The 22,244-nt window shown below is 38.6% G+C and overlaps 1 protein-coding gene across 1 annotated transcript in view; it reads left to right on the forward strand.

The window, feature by feature from the left end:
* Positions 1–22,244, forward strand: part of CEBPZ (CCAAT enhancer binding protein zeta) — a 24,022-nt gene continuing 1,778 nt past the window's right edge. The window contains exons 1-13 of the mRNA XM_047782273.1: positions 1–217; positions 2,080–3,557; positions 11,049–11,280; positions 11,931–12,117; positions 13,776–13,864; positions 15,951–16,004; positions 17,198–17,300; positions 17,398–17,466; positions 18,601–18,667; positions 19,707–19,801; positions 20,524–20,581; positions 21,154–21,344; positions 21,879–21,962. Coding sequence (XP_047638229.1) covers positions 59–217; positions 2,080–3,557; positions 11,049–11,280; positions 11,931–12,117; positions 13,776–13,864; positions 15,951–16,004; positions 17,198–17,300; positions 17,398–17,466; positions 18,601–18,667; positions 19,707–19,801; positions 20,524–20,581; positions 21,154–21,344; positions 21,879–21,962 — 2,866 coding nt within the window. The 5' untranslated portion in view covers positions 1–58. The remainder of the gene's footprint in view (positions 218–2,079; positions 3,558–11,048; positions 11,281–11,930; positions 12,118–13,775; positions 13,865–15,950; positions 16,005–17,197; positions 17,301–17,397; positions 17,467–18,600; positions 18,668–19,706; positions 19,802–20,523; positions 20,582–21,153; positions 21,345–21,878; positions 21,963–22,244) is intronic.

The raw sequence follows: 22,244 nt of genomic DNA on the forward strand, positions 1-22,244 counted from the left end.
TACGTCACAGAGCGTAGCGGAAGGGAATTGTGGGACGAGTGCGCGTGCCTTGTTTGCCATGGCGGCCTCCAAGAAACATTTGGAGTTCCACGCCAAACGACCCTGGCCCCCAGAGGAGGAGGAGGTAGAAGATCCAGACGAGGACGACGAAGATGATAACGATGAAGCCGAGAATGGGTTTTCCCTGGAGGAGGTGTTACGGCTCGGAGGCACCAAGGTAATGGCCTCAGACTCCCGGAGAAGGGAGACAGAAGCGCGTGGGGTGGTCCCGCGAGTGGCTAGACCAGTGACCCGGAAGCCCCGGAGCTGCGGAATAGGACGTCTTGACTCCAGATTCCAGCGTGGGAATGTGTTCTGGGCGCTTCCCGCCCTTAATTCTTTCCCATTGCTCTTTACAAGAGAAAGGTTTAGAACTGAACGTTTTCGTGCGGTGTCGTTTCTTAAGATGTAGGTGAGCGTCTCGTTTTACTTACGTAGTATTTAATTGACACTCCATCAAGTTGGAGAGGATTGACTTTTTGGTCCTAACGTCGGTGTTTGGAATTTTAACTTCTCACAAGCACACGCACGTGTGCACTGTACACTCACGAAGCTCTCTGCGCTCTTGGAAGTCACATCCTAATTAAGGGAAAGAAACCAAACTTCGGAATACGTAGTATATCAGACGCTGGGTAGAGCTATGGAGAAAAATAAAACACGGAAGGAGGAGGATGAGTGGGGGAGGGCGTTATGTTTAAACTAAGTGATCAGGGAACCCACCACTGAGGTTTTTGAGCAGAAAACTGAAGGAAAGGAGTGAGCCTTTCTGATTTTGTTGTTCCAGGAAAAATAAAAATGTCAGTGTACCTGAGGCAGAGTGAGGTGAGAGGAGAGCAGTAAGAAATGAGTTCAGGGAGGTAAGATGGTGGGCTTATGCTGTGAATTTGGTGAGAAACTTTAGATGATTTGGAGCAAATACGTGACATAGTTTGGCTTTTCATTAAGTGTTTTGATTTTGAGACCAGACTTTGTGGGTGGGCGGGATAGGATGAGCAAATAAAGAGAGGCAGGAGAAATGCACTTTATAGGAGCAGATCCACAGTTTGCTCTGTACTTGGGTCATATTTAATTTTTGAGTAGGTAGTATATGCACATGTTAAAAAATAATTTTTTTTTGAAGAGAAACATTGAAAAAAGTGAAACATGGTAAGGTACATGATGAAATCATCTTCCCATTTTTATCTCCAATCATGTAATTTCCCTTCCGGGAAGCAGTCACTTTTGTGTCTTTTATATTTTCCAAGCAAATACACACATACACCCCTACACTTGTGTTAAATTTTTTTTGTACAAATGGTACCGTACAATACCTGTAATATTTTAAATCTTTTCTTCTTACTATTTTAGAGATCCACCCTCCCCCCAATATCACTACATAAAGTTCTTGTGTCATACATGGATCATTGTCTTAGTATATCTAGCCAGCCATATATTGTGGATATTGAAGTTGTAGATCTTTTGCTGTTTTAAATAATGTTCAGTAATAACCTTGTGTATATATATATTTTTTCACCCACATTTATAAGTGTGTGTGTAACAGAAATTTGTAGAAATGGAACTGCTGTGTCAAAGGATATGCATCTTGTGTCCCCCCCCGCCATGAACTGTTTGTTTGTATCCCTTGCACATTTTTCTGTTGTGTTGTCGCTTCCTTCCCTAATATATAGGAACTTTTATATTAAATAATAAGCCAGATTATTTTGATGTGAGTTGCCATTTGTTTTTGCCAGTTTATTATTTGTCTTTTGATTTTTGTGTATGAGAGAATGATTGATTTATCCATTCTTCATGGGCCCTGAGCTTTTCTGTAAATTTGGAAAGACTCTGGAATCGTTTTTTAAATCATGTTGTCCTTCTGTTAGTTACTTTTCACATTTAAATCTTTGATCCATCAAGTATTTAGGGTGTGGGTAGGAGCCCAGGCAGTACCATGAAAACTCAATTTCATGGATAATTGATTTCAAGGATATTAACTTTTTAAGTTTTAACTAAACTGTTGGATTTGTAATTTATTTTTAACTTTCTTATGTTTTTATGCAGCAAGATTATCTTATGCTGGCTACTTTGGATGAAAATGAAGAAGTGGTGGATGGAGGCAAAAAAGGAGCAATTGATGATCTTCAGCAAGGTGAACTAGAAGCATTTATTCAAAATCTTAGTTTGGCCAAGTATGCAAAGACTTTTTTAATTGAAGAAGATCAATCATCTGGAAAAGAAGATGGCAGCAGCAAAGAAGCAAGAGTATCTAAAGTAGATAATAAAAAGCAAAATGCAGCAAAAAATGAAAGTAAAAAAAGGCCAGAACAACATCCTGATGAGAACAACAGTACCATACCAAAAGCAAAGAGAGATAAACAACAGGACATCTTTGAATTTGTTGAAAGACAGACATTGTTACTTAAGTCTGGAGGCAAATGGTATGATCTGGAATACAGCAATGAGTATTCTTTGGAACCCCAGCCTCAGGATATTGTGGCTAAGTACAAAACCTTGGCTCAGAAGTTGTATGAGCATGAAACCAACTTATTCAAAAATAAGACGAATAAGCAAAAGGGAGCTTCTTCTGCCTGGATGAAGGCAATTGTTTCATCAGGGACTCTAGGTGACAGGATGGCAGCCATGATTCTTCTTATCCAGGATGATGCGATTCACACACTCCAGTTTGTAGAAACTCTGGTGAACCTTGTTAAGAAGAAGGGCAGCAAACAGCATTGCCTCATGGCTTTGGATACTTTCAAGGAGTTACTCATTACAGACCTTTTGCCAGACAATCGAAAGCTACGGATTTTCAGCCAGCATCCTTTCAACAAACTAGAGCAGCTGTCCAGTGGCAACAAGGACTCAAGAGATAGAAGACTCATATTATGGTATTTTGAACATCAACTGAAACATTTAGTGGGTGAATTCGTGCAGGTCTTAGAAACTTTAAGTCATGATTCATTAGTAACCACCAAGACCCGAGCCCTTGTAGTGGCTCATGAGCTTCTTTGTAACAAACCTGAGGAAGAAAAGGCCCTTCTTGTGCAGGTGGTAAATAAACTGGGAGATCCTCTGAACAGAATAGCCACCAAAGCCTCCCATCTGCTAGAGACATTGCTTTGTAAACATCCCAATATGAAAGGAGTTGTGTGTAGTGAAGTAGAAAGGCTGCTCTTCCGCTCAAATATCAGCTCCAAAGCCCAGTATTATGCAATTTGCTTTTTAAATCAAATGGCCCTCTCCCATGAAGAGAGTGAATTAGCTAACAAATTAATAACTCTTTATTTTTGTTTTTTTCGGACTTGCATCAAGAAAAAAGATATTGAATCAAAAATGCTCAGTGCCCTCTTAACTGGAGTGAATAGGGCATACCCCTATGCCCAGACAGGTGATGACAAAGTGAGGGAGCAGGTTGACACGCTGTTCAAAGTGCTACATATTGTGAACTTCAATACCAGTGTGCAGGCTTTAATGTTGCTTTTCCAAGTAATGAATTCTCAGCAGACAATATCCAATCGATATTATGCAGCATTATATAGGTAAGTACCAACCATTCCAATATGTAAGTGAAAAATAAAGTGGCCTAATACAATGCAGTGCCCCTCTGTGAGGCAAGAGAAAGACTTAGAAAGTGGAATTTTAGATCCCTCAACCCCACCCTCAGCAACTTGCTCTTCACTTAATCTTTGGTTCCTTGTTAGACAGCTATGACATATGCTTTGAATACATTGTTTGGTTTTTAATTTGGAAAGGCCCCTATCCTCAGTCCTCTGTTTCTTCCCTCCTGTCCTTCATACAACCATTTGATCGTTCATTCAACAAGATTTGAGTGCCAGCTATGTGCTAGGCACTGTTCCATGACTCAGGATATAACACAGTGAATAAAATTCCCACCTCTAGAGGCTTTTCCATTCATATTGAGGAAGACAGATGGTAAATTTTTTTTTACTCTGGGGATTAAGACTTTGATACTAGAATTACTGAATTTTGTGCTATCCTGCAGTGCACCATTGAGGGCTGATATTTTGAAGTTTGTTCACTTGGGAACTATTCAAGTAGACAAGCTATGTGTTTCCTTCTAATTCATTTTTTAATTTAATGTGCATACATCTTGGAGTTCCTATTGTGGCTCAGCAGGTTAAGAATCCAACTTGGTGTCCATGAGGATGTGGGTTCAATCCGTGGCCTTGCTCAGTGGGTTAAGCATCTGGCATTGCTGCAAGCTGTGGCGTAGGTCACAGATGTATCTTAGATCCTGTGTTGCTGTGGCTGTCGCATAGTCCAGGAGCTGCAGCTCCAATTCAGCCCCTAGCCTGGGAACTTCCATATGCTGCAGATGTGCGCCCCCCCCAAAAAAAAATCCATCTCTGTATGTATAGATAGATAGATCTTGTGAGAAATGTAGCATAGTAGCTAATATCTTAGACCTTAGCCTCACTATCTGGATTTGAGTCCCATCCCATTACTTTGGCATGTAACTTCTTTGGACAAATTACTTAATCTTCATTGAAACTCTGTTGGTAAACATGATTGATACCATTTTACTCTGCTTTCCTTTGTCTGTAAAGTGGAGAGGAAAGCCCTGAAACTTCTTCACAGTTACACAGTTTAAAAGTGACAGAACTGGGATTTTAATAAGATGAATGAGTTAATGTATATGAAAACCCATGTAATCATCAGTGTACATTATGCATTTAATGACGCCCAACACATAGTACATGCTCTATAAGTGCTGGCTGGTGTCATTATCATTATTAGGATATTTCTTTTTGGTTTAATTCTCTTAACAGCTCTCCAGTCTGTGAGGTACAATAATTTGTGCAAGGTCACACAGACATTATGAGGGCAAGTACGGTGGCAAATCCATGTCTATTGGCTTGGCGATCTTGGCATTTCGTGGCACAGATTACGTGGATATACTAAAAAGAATCTCAGAAGCCTTTCCTTAACTCGTAGGAGTCTACAGTTTTTAAAGTAATAAATACTTAAACTTTTTTAGTTTGGAAAGATTTCTAAGGAAATGTGGAGGTTTCAGGGTTATGTTTTTTGGTAACTTTTGAGGGTCATAGGAATTCGTAATTCTTAAAAGTATTTGAAAACATTTTTCTAATATAACATCTTGGTGTGGTTTTGTTTTTGTTTTTTTGTCTTTTTAGGGCCGCACCCACGGCCTTTGAAGGTTACCAGGCCAGGGGTTGAATCAGCTGTAGCTGCCAACCTACACCACCACCACAGCAACACCAGATCCGAGCCACATCTGCGGCCTACACCACAGCTCATGGCAACGCCAGATCCTTGACCTGCTGAGCAAGGCCAGGGATCAAACCTGCATCCTCATGGGTACTAGTCAGATTCATTTCCCCTGAGCCACAATGGGAACTCCACCATCTCAGTGTTTAACATAACAGCCTAACATCTCTGAGGAGTAAGTTCCTAAATTCTTTAAACTACTGCTTTCCAGGAGTATCTTACAGATGGATTTCCTCAAAGGGCTGCCTTCTTAAAGTATTTATTCACTACTGGTTTTATTATGAATCTTTTAAATAAGAATTCCCTGATGTTAATTGAGGGATTAAAGAAATGAAATGATTTGGTTAACAAAAGCGATTTATCAAAAAATCCAGGAACATTCTGTCAAACAGTGGAGACACACTCATCTAAATTCTCAGGTGTTTATGTTGTTGTGTTAATGGAACTTATGATGTAAAATGAGTGGCAGAATGGATGGAAATGTTGAAAATTTTTAAATGAGAAGAGAGTGGAATATCAAAGATTATATGAATAATATAGACGATCTCAGAATTATTATCAACAGTTACTAAAATTGAGGAACCGACAAATGAGAACTGGATATGTAGAGTAATATAAAAATGCCTCACAAGGTTAAATATTTTCATTTACAGTGTTAGTGGGAAAAAAATTAATAAAAGTGCCTGCGGCATTCCCTTTGTGGCTGAGTGGTTAACGAACCCGACTAGGATCCATGAGAATGCAGGTTTTATCCCTGGCCTCGCTCCATGGGTTAAGGATACTGCGTGGCCATGAGCTGTGGTGTAAATCACAGATGCAGCTCAGATCCTGTGGTTGTGGTATAGGCCAGTGGCTACAGCTCCAATTGGACCCCTAGCCTGGGAACTTCCATATACCGTAGGTATGGCCCTAAAAAGCAAAAAAAATATATAAAAAATGCTTAGAACAGGAGTTGCCGTCGTGGCGCAGAGGTTAACGAATCCGACTAGGAACCATGAGGTGGCGGGTTCGGTCCCTGCCCTTGCTCAGTGGGTTAACGATCCGACGTTGCCGTGAGCTGTGGTGTAGGTTGCAGACACGGCTCGGATCCCACGTTGCTGTGGCTCTGGCGTAGGCCGGTGGCTACAGCTCCGATTGGACCCCTAGCCTGGGAACCTCCATATGCCGCGGGAGCGGCCCAAGAAATAGCAACAACAACAACAACAACAAAAAAGACGAAAAAAGACAAAAAAAAAAACAAAAAATGCTTAGAACAAAAGTAACGATTCTGCATAAGCGTACCTGGAGGATTGTGTTAAACCTGAGTGTCCTAATGTTTGGGGGTCCAGACCAGTTGGAGCATCTCTAGGACTCAACAAGCAAGATAAAGAGAATTTTAGAATTATTGTATCAGATGGTACTTCAACAGCCTGCAGAAGATAGACTTTGGGGAAGAGAGGGACGTACAATAGCTGTAGTAAAGGGTCAAATATTTGAAAGACTGTCATGTAAAAATATAATAAGGTTATTTTGTTGTGAGCTTTTTTACCAACATTGACAATTTTTTTGTTTTGGATTTTTTCTTTTTGACTGCGCCTGTGGCATACAGAAGTTCCCAGGCCAGGTGTTGAACCTATGCCCCAGCAGTTGACCCAAGTCATATCAAAGGCAATAGTAGATCCTTAACCCACTTAGCCACCAGGAAACTCCCAAAATTGTATAAATTATTTAAAGCATACAACATGAGGATTTAATACAGGTATACATTGAGGTGGTTACCATAGTCAAGTTTAATGTATCCATCACCTCACATAGTTACTACTTTGGTGGGGGGTTGGCTGAAAATATTTAAGATTTATTCTCAGAGATTTCAAGTATATAATATAGCATTAACTATATTCACCATGCAACTGAAAGTTTTCACCCTTTGACCAATATCTCCCCATTTCCCCTTATCCCCTACTCCTACCCTCACCCCTGGCAACTACCAGTCTGTTCTATTTCTATGAATTCAGTTGTTTATTTTTGTTTGTTTGTTTTTAAGATTGTGCATATATATAAAATCATAGAGTAGCGGTCTTTCCGTCTGACTTCATAAGTAAGGGTGTAATATCCTCTAAGTTCATATGTGTCACATTCCTTTTTTTTTTAAAAGTGTGGAGCAGAAAAAGTTTTATTGCAAGGCTATGCAAGGAGAACCAGTGGCTCATGCCCACCAAAACTCCCCAGAGGGCTTCAGCAAAGCATTTTTAAAGTCTAGAAGAGGTGTGAGTGGTGGGGGGAGTTGCAGGGTACATGATCAGCTTGTGCATAATTCTCTGATTGGTTGATATTGAGGTAACAGGATGAGGATTTCCTGCTTTCTCATGGCTGAAAAATAATCCACTGTGTGTATATATCTATATATCATGTCTTTACTATCCATTCATTTGTCACACTCATAGGTTGTTTCCATACTTTGGCTATTATGAATAATGCAGTGAACATGGAAGTGCAGATATCTCTTTGACATACTGATTTTATTTCCTCTGGATGTATGCCCACAAGTGGGACTGCTGGATCATATGGTAGTTTTATTTTTAATTTGTTGAGGAGTCTCCATGCTATTTTCCATAATGGCTGTACCAATTATATTCTTACCAAGAGTATACAAGGATTCTGGTGGTTTTTTGGTTTTTTTGGGGGGGTTTTGGGTTTTCCTGCTTTTTAGGGCCGCACCTCTGGCATACGGAGGTTCCCAGGCTAGGGGTCGAATCGGAGCTGTATCGCCAGCCTATGCCACAGGCACAACAATGCAGGATCTAAGCCGCGTCTGCAACCTACACCACAGCTTACAGCAACACCAGATCCTTAACCCACTGAGCGAGGCTGGGGATCAAACTCACAACCTCATGTTCCTAGTCAGATTTGTTTCCACAGCGCCCTGATGGGAACTCCCAAGGATTCTGTTTTTCCCACATCCTTGTCAATGTTTGTTATCTCTTGTCTGTTTTTTTGAAGATTGGCATTCATTCTTTTTTTATTTTTATTACACTTATTTGGCTGCACCCATGGCATGTGGAAGTTCCTGGACGAGAGTTCAAACCCATGCCAGTTTATGGCAATGCCAGATCCTTAACCCACTGTGCCACAAGGGAAGTTACTCTTGTATTGCTTTATAATAGCCATCTTAACAGCTGTGAGTTAATACCTCAATGTGTTTTGGGTTTTTTTATTTTATTTTTTGTTGTTGTTGTTGTTGCTATTTCTTGGGCCGCTCCCGCGGCATATGGAGGTTCCCAGGCTAGGGGTCCAATCGGAGCTGTAGCCACCGGCCTACGCCAGAGCCACAGCAACGCGGGATCCGAGCCGTGTCTGCAACCTACACCACAGCTCACGGCAATGCCGGATCATTAACCCACTGAGCAAGGGCAGGGACCGAACCCGCCACCTCATGGTTCCTAGTCGGATTCGTTAACCACTGCGCCACGACGGGAACTCCCTGTTTTGGGTTTTTTTAAAAAAAAATTTTATCATAGTTGATTTACAATGTTATGTCCATTTCTGCTGCACAGCGAAGTGACACAGACATACATCCATATACATTCTTTTTTTCACATTATCTCCCATCATGTTCCATCACAAGTGATCAGATATAGTTCCCTGTGCTATACAGCAGAATCTCATTGCTTACCTATTCCAAATGCACTAGCTTACATCTACTAACCCCAAACTCCCAGTCCCTCCCACTCTGTCCCCCTCCCTCTTGGCAACCACAAATCTGTTCTCCAGGTCCATGAGTTTGTTTCTTTTCTCTAGATAGGTTCATTTGTGCCATACATGAGATTCCAGATATAAGTGATATCATGATATTTATCTTTCTCTTTCTGACTTCGTGTAGTATGAGTCTCTGGTCCCATCCCATGTTGCTGCAAAATGGCATTATTTTGTTCTTTATTATAGCTGAGTAGTATTCCATCGTGTATATGTACCACATCTTCTTTATCCATTTGTCTGTGGTTGAACGTTTCGGTTGTTTCCATGTCTTGGCTATTGTGAATAGTGCTGCAGCGAACATAGGGATATATGTATCTTTTTCAGTGAAAGCTTTGTCTGGATAGATGCCCAGGATTGAGATTACTGGATCATATAGTAGTTCTGTATGTAGTTTTCTGAAGCACCTGCATACTCTTTTCCTTAGTGATTGTACCAGTTTACATTCCTACCAACAATGTAGGAGAGTTCCCTTTTCTCCACACCCCCTCCAGCATTCGTTATTTGTGGATTTATTAATGGCTATTCTGACTGGTGTGAGGTGGTACCTCAGTGTAGTTTTGATTTGCATTTCTCTAACAATTAGTGATGTGGAGCATTTTTTTCATGTGTCTGTTGGCCACCTGTATGTCTTTGGAGAAATGTCTATTTAGGTCTTCTGCCTATTTTTCATTTGGGTTGTTTATTTTCTTTACTGTTGAGTTGTATGAGTTGTTTGTATCTTTTGGAGATGAAGCCCTTGTTGGCTGCAAAAGCTTGTCAGTTTGATTAGGTCCCTTTGGTTTATTCAGTGTAGCTTTGATTTCCATTTCCCTGATGATGAGTGGTGTTGAGCAACTTCTCATGCACCTTTTGGCCATTTGTATGTCCTCTTTAGAAAAATATCTATTCGGGTCATTTGCCCATTTTTAATTGGATTATTTTGTGGCTTCTTGCTATTGATTTGTATGAGGTTCCCTATATATTTTTTATGTTAACCCCTTATCAGATACATGGTTTGCAAATATTTTCTCCCATTCCGTAGGTTGCCTTTTCATTTTGTTGATTGTTTCCTTTGTTGTGAAGAAGCTTTTTAGTTTGATGTAATCCCATTTGTTTATTTTTGCTCTTGTTGCTTGTGTTGCTTTAGAGGGCAATAGTGTAAGTAATGGTTGGAAATTACACAGGAGCAGATTTCAGCTGTGGATAAAGAAGGTATTTTCTGGCAAAAATGAGTTGCTTGAAATTGGATTGTGTACCTAGTGAGAGAGTGAGCACTCTGCTATCACTAGAGATAATTGCACCACCACTTATTCATTCAATAGATGTTGAGTACTTATTAAATGCCAGGCACTGGGGATATAATGATGAATGAAACAGGTACAGTCCCTATTCTGTTAGACTTGGGATGGGGGCGGTGAGAAAGGCAACAAAGTATGTTAAACTATAAAGAACATAAACATGGGACTGAGAGAGTAAGGGAAGAACCTATGGACTTGCAGACAGTTGGAGAAAATCATTCCCTACAGAGTAACGTGTATGGGAAGGATGGTACACAGTTACTACACTGAACTAGAGATTCTCATAGCCCAGATTTGTATTATACATGCATGGTTTTCACTAGACCATATGGAGGCAGCCTCTGGTCACCCAGGTAGTAAGTAGTGATACAAGGATAAGAACCGTGGTCTAGTCCACTGCTTTCATAGGTTAGTTCTCATTGTTTGGTTTTGGATTAGCCTTCCATGTGCAGTACCATATCTATATGAAAATTATACTTTTAGGACTGTGCTGTGTTGGTCTAGGGAATGAAAAGCCACTTGGAAAAGAAAAAAAGCCGTAAGAAAAATCTTGTGCTCCCGTGGGGTTTTTTTCCCCCTTGTACTAGCGTCATTCTTTCTGTTCTGGTCCTTGACTTCCATCTTCCATGTTAGGGCAGAAAAATGGTCTCTCTCTCTAAAATAAGCAGGAAAGTTTATCCCTAAGATGAAGTTAATAGTTGCCTCTAGTAGTTGCTAAGTATGGGGATGTTTTATGAATAAACATATAATCTTGTTTCTGTTTTGCAGAAAGATGCTGGATCCAGGGTTGATGTTGTGTTCTAAGCAAGCCATGTTTCTTAACCTTGTCTACAAATCTCTGAAAGCTGACATCGTGTTGCGGAGGGTGAAGGCTTTTGTGAAGAGATTACTTCAAGTTACCTGTGAACAGATGCCACCATTCATATGTGGAGCTCTATATCTTGTGTCTGAGATTCTTAAAGCAAAACCGGGTTTAAGAAGTCAACTAGATGATCATCCGGTACATGTTACAACTGCTTTTTAAGTCAAGTGGGTTTTGAAATGTATTTGGTAGTTTTCTTCTTTGCTTCCATGACAGTAACTTACTTAGTTCTCTGGAGCATGTAGAATGTGAGCCCTAGAATCAGACAGACCTGGGTTTTAGTCCCAGGTGGTCAGTTTACTAGGTGAGCATGTTGCAAGTCAGAAATTTGAGGGCTGAATGTCTTCAGAGTCTCGGAATACTCTGTTACATTTAGAAATAAGAATATGATCTCTCATTATACATTTCATCGATGAACTTTCATGTTTCATCAGAATTGTGATAAGTGTGGGAGTTTCCTTCGTGGCTTAGCAGTTAACGAACCCGACTAGTATCCATGAGGATGTGGGTTTGATTCTGGCCTTGCTCAGTGGGTTAAGGAATGGGGTTACCATGAGCTATGATGTAGGCCAAAAATGTGGTTCAGGTCCCGTGTTGCTGTGGCTGTGGCGTGGGCCAGCAGCTGCAGCTCCAATTTGACCCCTAGCCTGGGAACTTCCATATGTCTCAGGTGTGTGCTCCCCCCACCAAAAAAAGAATTACTCTAAGTGAACTGTCTTCAAAACTGCCTCACATAGTTGAATATAGACATTCAGTTGATTAACCCAGATTCATTTAATCACTTGTAGGAATCTGATGGGGAAGAAAATTTTATTGACATAGATGATGAAGAAACAGAAAAATTCACTGATGCAGATAAAGAAACAGAAACAGATACAGCGGGAAAAGTTGAGGTGGAAGAAACTGTGTCTGAAAGACATGTGGAAACCAAAAAATTAGAATCTGCTTCTTGGGTGCACTTTGATAATTTGAAAGGTGAGTTTCTTAAATCTTTAAATTTTTCTCTTGAATTTTTAAACCAAGGTATTGGATTCCCCTTTGATGTTAATAGAAATTAATATTACGCCATTTTAGAAGTCCTCAATACTGCTTTCTTTTAGTTGGGAGCTCTCATAATGTATGAGATGTATTTAAGACCTTGGAAGTAAATTTTTAATATAATGAATTACTGATTTACTTATAAACCACTACAGGTAATAAATACGTATTTTAAAATAATTTACACCTTAGAAATTAAAGCTGACAACTCTTGGAGCTGTGAAGATTTAGTGAGAAAACTATGGTCATATTAGATGCACAGTAGAGATCTCTTTTCCTTCAGCTGTAAATAATAAGTTTATACATTTGAACCAGTTTTAATTTCTTGGCCTTTATCTGTACATATAAAGGCCTCCTACATGAAACATACATGAAAACAGCAAATGTGTGTATGCAGAAGTTTGATTTATAAACATAATACTTGGTTACATATTATAAATTGCATAGAACTTGTGTTTATTTTGTTTGGGCATCATATTTGCCCTCTATAGTTCTTAAAGGAAAGTTTTAAGATTGAAAACTTTCTGTGAGAAAGAAACTTTAGGTTTTTCATACACACACACAAACTGAATTAAGTTTATTTATAGAATACTGGAGTCAGAAGTCTTAGCAGCGCACCCTCTTCATTTGAGGTAGTAAAGGAAAGCACACTACCCTTCAGGTTTAAGAAAGGTGCCAGACCCACTTCTTCAAACTTGTTGTGAAACTCTTGGTCAGATTTTCTCTCTCCAAACTTTAGTTTCCCTGTGAAGTATAAAAAAGCAGTATAGTAACCACCAGGAAAGTTTTTAAAAGAATCCATCCGTTGTCCTGAAGGCTAAATTGGGAATAAGCCTTTAGTAGGAAAACTGAGCACATGCATTGTGAAGTAGACAGTTTGTCATGTTTTGAAGCTATCTCATTTTTAAATTTTCTAATCTGGAGTTCCCGTCATGGCTCAGTGGTTAACGAATCCAGCTGGGAACCATGAGGTTGTAGGTTCAGTCCCTGGCCTCCCTCAGTGGGTTAAGGATCCAGCGTTGCCATGAGCTATGGTGTAGGTCGAAGACACAGCTCACTCTGCCTGTTGCTGTGGCTCTAGCATAGGCCAGCAGCTGTGGCTCTGATTAGACCCCTAGCCTGGGAACCTCCATATGCCGTGGGAGTGGCCCTAAAAAAGGCAAAAAGACAAAAAAAAGAAAAATTCTAATCTGGAATTGCAGAAAACATGAAAATAATAACATAAGACCTGTTCCAAGTAAGACTTATTTGGGGACATAATTTAACAACAAATATTCAGTGCACTGAATATTTACAAAAGAATTTAGACCTATTTAATCTTTAACACTAATGACCAAGAAATGGCTAGCTATTTGAAAAGGAGATAATTTTGAAGGAGAACTTTTAGTGGTTGGGATAGACATGCTGCCTAGTTTATTCAATATCAAATGGTAGTTTGGGTACCAAAACAAACTGTCGTGGCGTTTGGAGTTTTTAAATTTGATAGAATGCCTGGCTAAGATTGTTGAAGTGTCAGTGACAGCATTAATGCTGGCAGTTTTGGTGACCTCTTGAGCTAGGAATAAAGCATTTGGGAAATATATTTTTATTCTCAGGTGGCAAACAGCTGAACACGTATGATCCATTCAGTAGAAACCCTTTGTTCTGTGGAGCTGAAAATACAAGTCTTTGGGAACTCAAAAAGGTAAAAATAATTTCAAATTGTCTCTTAATTCATCTGTGCTATATATTTGCCCATATGGATTTAACACCGTTTCCATTTTTCTTGTAAATTATAAATATAGGAGTTTAGCTGTTGAGACATTAATTGGCATAAGAAAGAAATTTGAAATATGTCACTTGGCTATAATGCTGTATAACCCATCTTTCTTTTGCTTCTGATAAACCTTAAATTCAGTGTATTCACATTCAGAAAATCTTAAATAATGTGCATGCAAAATAAGGATATCATACATGGCTATAAATAAATTTTGCTTTATGAATTAAATAGCTCTGAAAAGCTTTGTGATGATAGAACTTTCTGCAAACAAAGTTACTTTTTAAATGTGTAAGAGGAACTCATGTTTCTAATAACCTGTGATTTTTTTTTTTTTTTTTTTTTTGCGGGGGATGGTGGCGGGTAAAGCAAGTCAGTGTCTGCCTATGCAGACTCCTATGGGTCCCTGGCATCTTTTTAGCGAGTCTGCAAGGTTACAGCTACTTTCGTAGTGCTACCAAGACATTATTTGCCTCTGACAGTTGACTGATGGAATTTTTAAAATGATGGATAAAATTGCTGGTGCCTTAGTGTAAATAAAAGTAGTTTATAGTACCAACCTTCACTCATGGCTATTATATTCTTCACTGACACATACTTGCAGGGCAGAAAGCCAGTATCAGGTAAGAATGATGCAGGAAAAACTGTTCACTTTATTGTCCTGCCCCAAAATACATACATATCTTTTTAATGTTCTGTGTGCATATATAACAAGAACACATAATGTACTCTGCTGCAAATATAAGTGTGAGAGTTGTCTCATGTTTCAGGGAAAAGTGCCTTTGTAATTGCTGGGAAACACAGCTTGTTGCACTTTTCATGAAAGATTGGCTGACCAACAAATAGGTCATTCATTCAGACTTGGTATTGGGAGAGGTTTTCTTAAAAATGAATAAAGTGAACCTGATTACTTCAAACAAAACAGCCGAATCTTTGTTGTCAATGATAAAATTCAAGCTTTTAAGCAAAGATTAAAATTTTATAACTATCACCACCATTTTGAGCTTAATAGTTTCTTAATCCCTCTTCTGATGAAATGGTGATACGCTGTGATTTTTGTGATGTTGAATGAAATGTGACCAACATTTGGAAGAATTGCATAACTCACTAAGTCAGTATTTTCCAAATGACCATTGTGCAGTGTTACAAAGTCAAGAATGGGTAAAAGATCCATTCACTATAGACCAGTTAATTTAAGTAGCAAGTAACAAAAAGTGATTGATAGTGTTTCAGGTTCCATATTGCAACTAATCTTGAACTTCAGTATAGTATCAAAGAAAATAAATCCATAATTATGTGAAAGACTATTGCTTAATCCTCTTTCTTCCAACTGTGTATCTGTGTGAGGCCAGATTTGGTTCATATACTTCAACTAAAATAACATGGAGTACAGAGGCAGATAGGAGAATCTGCTGTCTTCTGTTAAACCAGACATTAGGTAGATTTGCAAAACTAAAATAATGCTACTCTTACCGCTAATATTTATTTGTTCTGAAAAAGTTGATTTTCATAAAACGTATTACATTAGTATGCAACAGGTTTATTGCTATTTTAAGTGAACTCTATTTATTTATTTTTGTCTTTTTAGGGCTGCACCCACGGCATACAGATGTTCCCAGGCTAGGGGTCAAATCAGAACTGTAGCCATCAGCCTATGCCAGAGCCACAGCAACTCAGGATCTGAGCCACACCTGTGACCTACACCACAGCTCATGGCAACGCTGGATCCTTAACCCACTGAGCAAGCCCAGGGATCGAACCTGTGTCCTCATGGATGCTAGTCAGATTCGTTTCCTCTGAGCCAGGACAGGAACTCCCTATAATTTTTCCTTTGTAATTTCTAATAAGTATCTATAGATAATTCTGCTTGAATTAAAGAAACTCTTAAGGTCCTTGATTTTTTAAGTGTACAAAGTGTTCCTGAGACCATGATTTTAAGAATCACTCTTCAATTTTCTTAAATAATCTAAAACTATAATAAGAGTTGACCTTATTTCACATTTTTCTTTTTTAGCTATCTGAGCATTTTCATCCCTCTGTGGCTCTTTTTGCAAAGACTATCCTTCAGGTAAGTCTCAAATATTCAGAAGACAAAAAATAAAAAAAATAAGTAATCCAGTTTTAGATAATCTAATTAGTCATTGTTTTCTCCACCATATAGAATCGTATACATTGTCCTGCTGTTGTAAAAGAACAATGACTAGTTTAATACAGAGAGCAGTAGATAATTCTTCTACTCCAAGATGAGTAGAAATACAGGGTATTAGTAAACCACAACAGGAGTTTCCTTGTAATGCAGTGGGTTAAGGATCCAGTGTTGTCACTGCAGCAGCTTGGGTCACTGCTGTGGCATGGGTTCAGTCCCTGGCCTGGGAAGTTCCACATACTGAGGATGTAGCCAAGAGAGAGAGAAAAAATCACAACAGTTATTTATGATATCCTGGCTTTGCTCCTGAAGAAAGACTGCCTTCCCTTTTCCTTTTTCCCATGTTTGCTACTCAGAATTTGGTTCCTGGTTAATGGGTAGATGACCTACAGAATTCTTTTTTAATTTTATTAAAGTATAATTAATTAACAGTGTTTTGTAAATTTCTGTACAGTAAAGTAACTTGGTTACATATATATATATTCTTCTTCCTCTTTTCCATTATTATTATAGGATATTGAATATTATATTCCCTGTACTATACAGTAGGACCTTGTTTATCCATTCTATATCTAATAGTTTGCATCTGGAGTTCCCATGTGGCTCAGTGAGTTTAGGATCTGATGATGTCCCTGCAGTGGCTTGGGTCACTACTGTGGCACAGTTTCCATCCCTGGCCCGGGAACTTGCACATGCTGTGGGTGTGGGAAAAAAAAAAAAGTTGGCATCTGCTAATCCCAAACTCCCAATCCTTCCCTCCATCACTACCTTCCCCCTACCTTGGCAACCATAAGTCTGTTCTCTATGAGTCTGTTTCATAGATAAGTTCATTTGTGTCATATTTTAGATTTTACATATGATGACCTACCGTATTAGTGGCACTTGCCTACTCATAAAATCAGCAGTGCATCCTAAAATGTGTATGAATGTGTGTGTAATTCCTTCAAGAAAAGAATAATGAGCATGACAGGGATATTTGAAGGATCTTTTATTGATTTTCATACTTTCAAAGCAATGTAATAGCTGCTTAAGTTTTTCTTCTTGTTTCTTTTTGGGAGGCATATGTATAATTTGAGTTAAATTCTTAATTCCCTCCCTCCCCCTGCAACTCCCAGGGAAATTACATTGAATATTCAGGGGATCCACTACAGGATTTCACACTAATGAGATTCTTGGATCGATTTGTATACCGAAACCCAAAGCCACATAAAGGCAAAGGTATGCTTCCATTTGATGAATTTTTCAGTTGTTCTCTATTCAAATTTAATAAACAACATGAGGTTTTACATTATACTGTCTTGATTTTACATTTCAGAAAACACAGAAAGTGTTGTGATGCAGCCAAAAAGAAAACATTTTATGAAGGATATTCGTAGTCTTGCTGGTAAGTATAAAGCCTAGATGGTTGAAACTGACAGCTGAACAAGTTAGTAACACATTGTGTTATTCTTTGCTCTACTTTATCAGAATAAAACCTAAGCAGCAGAGAGATTATCCATCTTTGTTCTCAAGGATGTATGAATTTTCAAGTTTAAATTTAGTTGATAACCTACTTTTACAGGTATTTTGTACCTAAGTGGCTCTGATTCTCTTTGTAGTCAAAGCAGGCATTTCTTCACATACTAGATCCCAGCTCCTTTTTCTTCAGATTCTAAAGTTCATTATAAGTCATTTACTTTATAACTGACTTATATCACAGAAGTCCAGAGACATAAAAGGACTCACCCACAGTTAGTAGAATAAAATTAGAAGCCAAGTACCCTTTTAATCAAGATGAGTCCGAAATGTTTATTCTGAGGAGGAAACACTCATATTCTTATAGATTCAGTTCCTTATTCTTACTTTAGTTTTCCTTAGTGTTAAGTAAAATTGTAGCTACTTCTGTTTACCTTTACTTTCTTTTCCAGAATACCAGGCATTATTGTCATTTTTCCCAAGATGAAAATGACAAGTCTAAAGTGATTATTAAGAGACTTTTTTGGGAGTTCCTGTCGTGGCGCAGTGGTTAACGAATCCGACTAGGAACCATGAGGTTGCGGGTTCGATCCCTGCCCTTGCTCAGTGGGTTAAGGATCCGGCGTTGCCGTGAGCTGTGGTGTAGGTCGCAGACGCGGCTCGGATCCCGTGTTGCTGTGGCTCTGGCGTAGGCCGGCGGCCACAGCTCCGATTCGACCCCTAGCCTGGGAATCTCCATATGCCACAGGAGCATATGGCAAAAAAAAAAAAGGGAGAGAATTTTTGTTTCTCTTGGAATTTAGATCCTGGATGCAACTGGATAAGAGAACACTATTCTTTCACTATGATGCACTAAATGGCTACCAACTGGATTGTAGCCAACAGTTTCATATGTTGGGTTTCCTCTAGACTTCGAGACATTGTCCTTTGCACAATTAGATGCCTTCTGTCCAACTTCGTGACATTTTGAGACTTTAGAGCTGTAGAAATTCTGTATTTAGTCTTAAGAGCTTGAATAACATAAAAGGATTACTTTAATAAATTTTTAAACTTGTTTTCCTAGTTAACAGTAAGGAATTCCTTGCAAAAGAAGAAAGCCAAATACCAGTGGATGAAGTGTTTTTCTATAGGTAATATATTTAATCCTGTTTCATTGGGGAAATTTAAATTTTTAGATTCCAAAAACAGCTGTGTTAAAATGGGCCTGTCTTGAAAAGACTGAAGCGATATGTCAGTACCATTTTTGTGAGGGGAATTTAGAAATGGCAGTTTGCTAATATTAAGATATCCAAGTGAAACTAAAGTAAATTTGAGGGGCTTGTTTTTAATAATTTAGCATAAATTTTAAGAATCTTGACTAAGTAATTTGCCCCAAAATGGCTCTAGGCAGAACTAGCAGAATTCATTGCACTACTACAGAGATAAGTCCTAAACCTGCTAATGTTACTACTAATGCCTTGTGATAATATAGAAACTTTTATCTCATCTGTTGATTGGTTAATTTGATTTGGTTTGCTTTTTTATTTATTTTTTGTTGTTGTTGTCTTTTTAGGGCTGCACCCAAGGCATATGGAGGTTCCCAGGCTAGGGGTCCAATCCGAGCTTTAGTCGCTGGCCTATGCCACATCCACATGGGATCCATGCTGTATCTGCAACCTACACCACAGCTCACAGCAACTCGGGATCCTTGATCCCCATCCTCATGGATGCTAGTTGGGTTCATTAACTTCTGAGCCATAATGGGAACTCCTGGTTTGCTTTTTTAAAACATTTTGTTGGAAGAATTTTGAGGGTATGATCGCATCTGCAAAATGCCAGGGTATTCACTGTACCCTGATATAGATCTAACTGATAAACTACTGTGATTAGAGGTCATTTAGAGCCACTGTTTATAATATTCAAATATTCCTGTCATTCATTAGTGTTGATGCCTTTTACTGTGCCATTTAAGGAGTTAAGATGTTATTATGAAGAACCAAGCCTAATTTCAAAAGTTTCAACTATTTTGTTGGATTCAAAATTATTTTTTTCTATAATAGAAATTTTAATTATTTATAGTCAACTGAGTTAACAGCTTTAACACTTGTTTGTGGCGCTGGTCATAGGTGCTTTGATTATAATAAACTGGGTCCTTAAATTATCAAATATGTAACATGCCTTTTATTTTAGGTATTATAAAAAAGTTGCTAAAGAGAAGCAAAAAAGGAATGAAGATGAAGAAAGTATAGAAGATGTGGATGATGAGGAATTTGAAAGGATGATTGGTAATTTATAATTCGCAGAGCTAGAAACATTTTATTGGAATTTAGGCCAAAACAAAAAAAACCCATGGGTAATTAGAAAAAGCTTACATTGAGTTCATTTTTGTTGCATATTATATTACACCTACTAAAAATAAGGCATGTAAATAGTTCTAATGGAGTAAAAAGGACTGCTAAATACTGTTTAATTTGATATTTTCCCTCTTTCCATAAAAGAACTATAGAAAAGCTATAATTAACTGGAAATGGAGTTCCTGTCATGGCTCAGTGGAAACAAATCCAACTAGGAACCATGAGGTTGTGGGTTCCATCTCTGGCCTCTCAGTGGGTTAAGCATCCAGTGTTGCCGTGAGCTGTGGTGTAGGTCGCAGACGCTGCTCGGATCCTGAGTGGCTGTGGCTTAGGCCGGCAGCTACAGCTCCGATTCGACCCCTAGCCTGGGAACCTTCATATGCCATAGGTGCAGCCCTAAAAAAATTATATATATATATATGTGTGTAAATATATATAAAATTAACGAACCCATTTGGTTTAGGGACTGAATTAAGGTCAGTATATTCAGAGATTTAATGTAGATTAATAAAACACACCAGCAGTAGTCAACTGTTACCATTTTGATGTTGTAAATAGCAGAATCATGATGATGTATTAATTGATTCAGATATAAAACCTGTTAACTTTGCTATTCCTTTGCTGTATCTCATGATTTGTATATTCTCTGGCAGACACATTTGAAGATGATAATTGTTTCATCTCGGGAAAGGATGATCTTGATTTTGCCAGGTAAAATACTTTTCTTCATTGTTTTTTTTAAACTGTTTTCCCAGCATTTCCAAAATAATTGTTGCTCAGAACAGTAGAGCACAGGACTAGGTTGTCTAGGAGAAAGGTACTGAAATAAGTTTGGGTACTGGATACTGTCCTTTCCTTTTTCTTTCTTTCTTTTTTGTCTTTTTAGGGCTGCATTTGCAGCATATTGAAGTTCCCAGGCTAGGGGTTAAATTGGAACTGCACTGCAGCTGCTGGCCTATACCACAGCCATAGCAGGGCCAGATCCAAACTTTGTCTGCGACCAACCCCACAACTCACAGCGCTGTGGGATCTTTAACCGACTGAGGGAGGCCAGGGATTGAACCTGCATCCTCATGGATATTAGTCGGGTTTGTTACTGCTGAGCCACACCGGGAACTCCAGTCCTTTCATTTTAGACCTTTGTAATGCTCATTAGTATTAAGTAAAGGCTCTGAGCCATCTGCAACTCTCCTTGGAATTCTAATAGCCTAGTACCTTAATGGTCACCAAAACATACTTTAAAAAACAAAGTCCTCTTATACATTACAATTTGTTTTTTGCAGCAACATGAAGAAAAAGAAGGCAAAAGGAGCTAAGGATGACTCAGAAGACGAAGATTCAGAAGACGATGACCTTGATAACTTGGATGATGATGAAGTTTCTTTAGGAAGTATGAATGAAGAATTTACTGAACTTGAGGAAGATGGAGGAACATTCATGGATGTGTTGGAGGATGAAAACGAGGGCATTCCAGGTAAATACTCTAAAAGTTTAAGACAAACAAATTGGATCTTTCTTCCACAGCATAGGCTAGTTTTTCTTTTGAAATTTTTGTTTGTTTTTAAAGCAGTTGAGTTTTCAGTTTAGGGCTTTATATTAACAATTAGGCTGTCTATGCTATACCTGTTGAGCTGTTATATTATTGCCTTTTAAAACACTGGAATAGTAATTAGCAGGTTCTCAAAAGTTAATTGGTATTCATCTTCATAGCCCTATAGCAGGTTTGTGTTTCTTGTTGTTTTCTCTTTTTTTTTTCTTTTTTCTTTTTAGGGCCCCACCTGTGGCATATGGAAGTTCTCAGGCTAGAGGTCGAATCTGAGCTGCAGCTGGTGATCTATGCTGCAGCTCTCGCAACGTGGGATCCTCAACCTACCGAAGGAGGCCAGGGATTGAACCCGCTTCCTTACGGATACTAGTTGGGTTCTGAACCCTCTGAGCCACAATGGGAACTCCACTGTTTTTAAACTGCTTAATAACAGGGGTTTTATTGTTTTTTTGTGTGTAACAGAACTTGATAAAGTCAGCTGGAAAGTCAATAGTAAGAAAAGCAAGAGAAGTGCAAATGATTTTGACTTTGCTGGGTCATTTCAAGGTAAGAAGATGTATTTAGTCTTTTACCTAAGCATTGTGCATGTGCAAATTGTTGATAGTGAAGTTTTGGAAGATTAACTTTTTAATTATAAATTGTTAATACAATTATTAATACAATTTAGTTTTTGCTTTTATAATGGATAACAATAGTTTTATGTATTTTTAATATGACAGTTGTTGTTTCTCACAAACACCTTCCATAATTTTCTTTTCCTAAATTTGTCCCTTTCATTTAAATAGTTCTAGATCATCTTCTCATTCATGTTTAAATCCTTCAATAAGT

This window comes from Phacochoerus africanus, chromosome 5, assembly GCF_016906955.1.
Source record: "Phacochoerus africanus isolate WHEZ1 chromosome 5, ROS_Pafr_v1, whole genome shotgun sequence".
Lineage (NCBI taxonomy): Eukaryota > Metazoa > Chordata > Mammalia > Artiodactyla > Suidae > Phacochoerus > Phacochoerus africanus.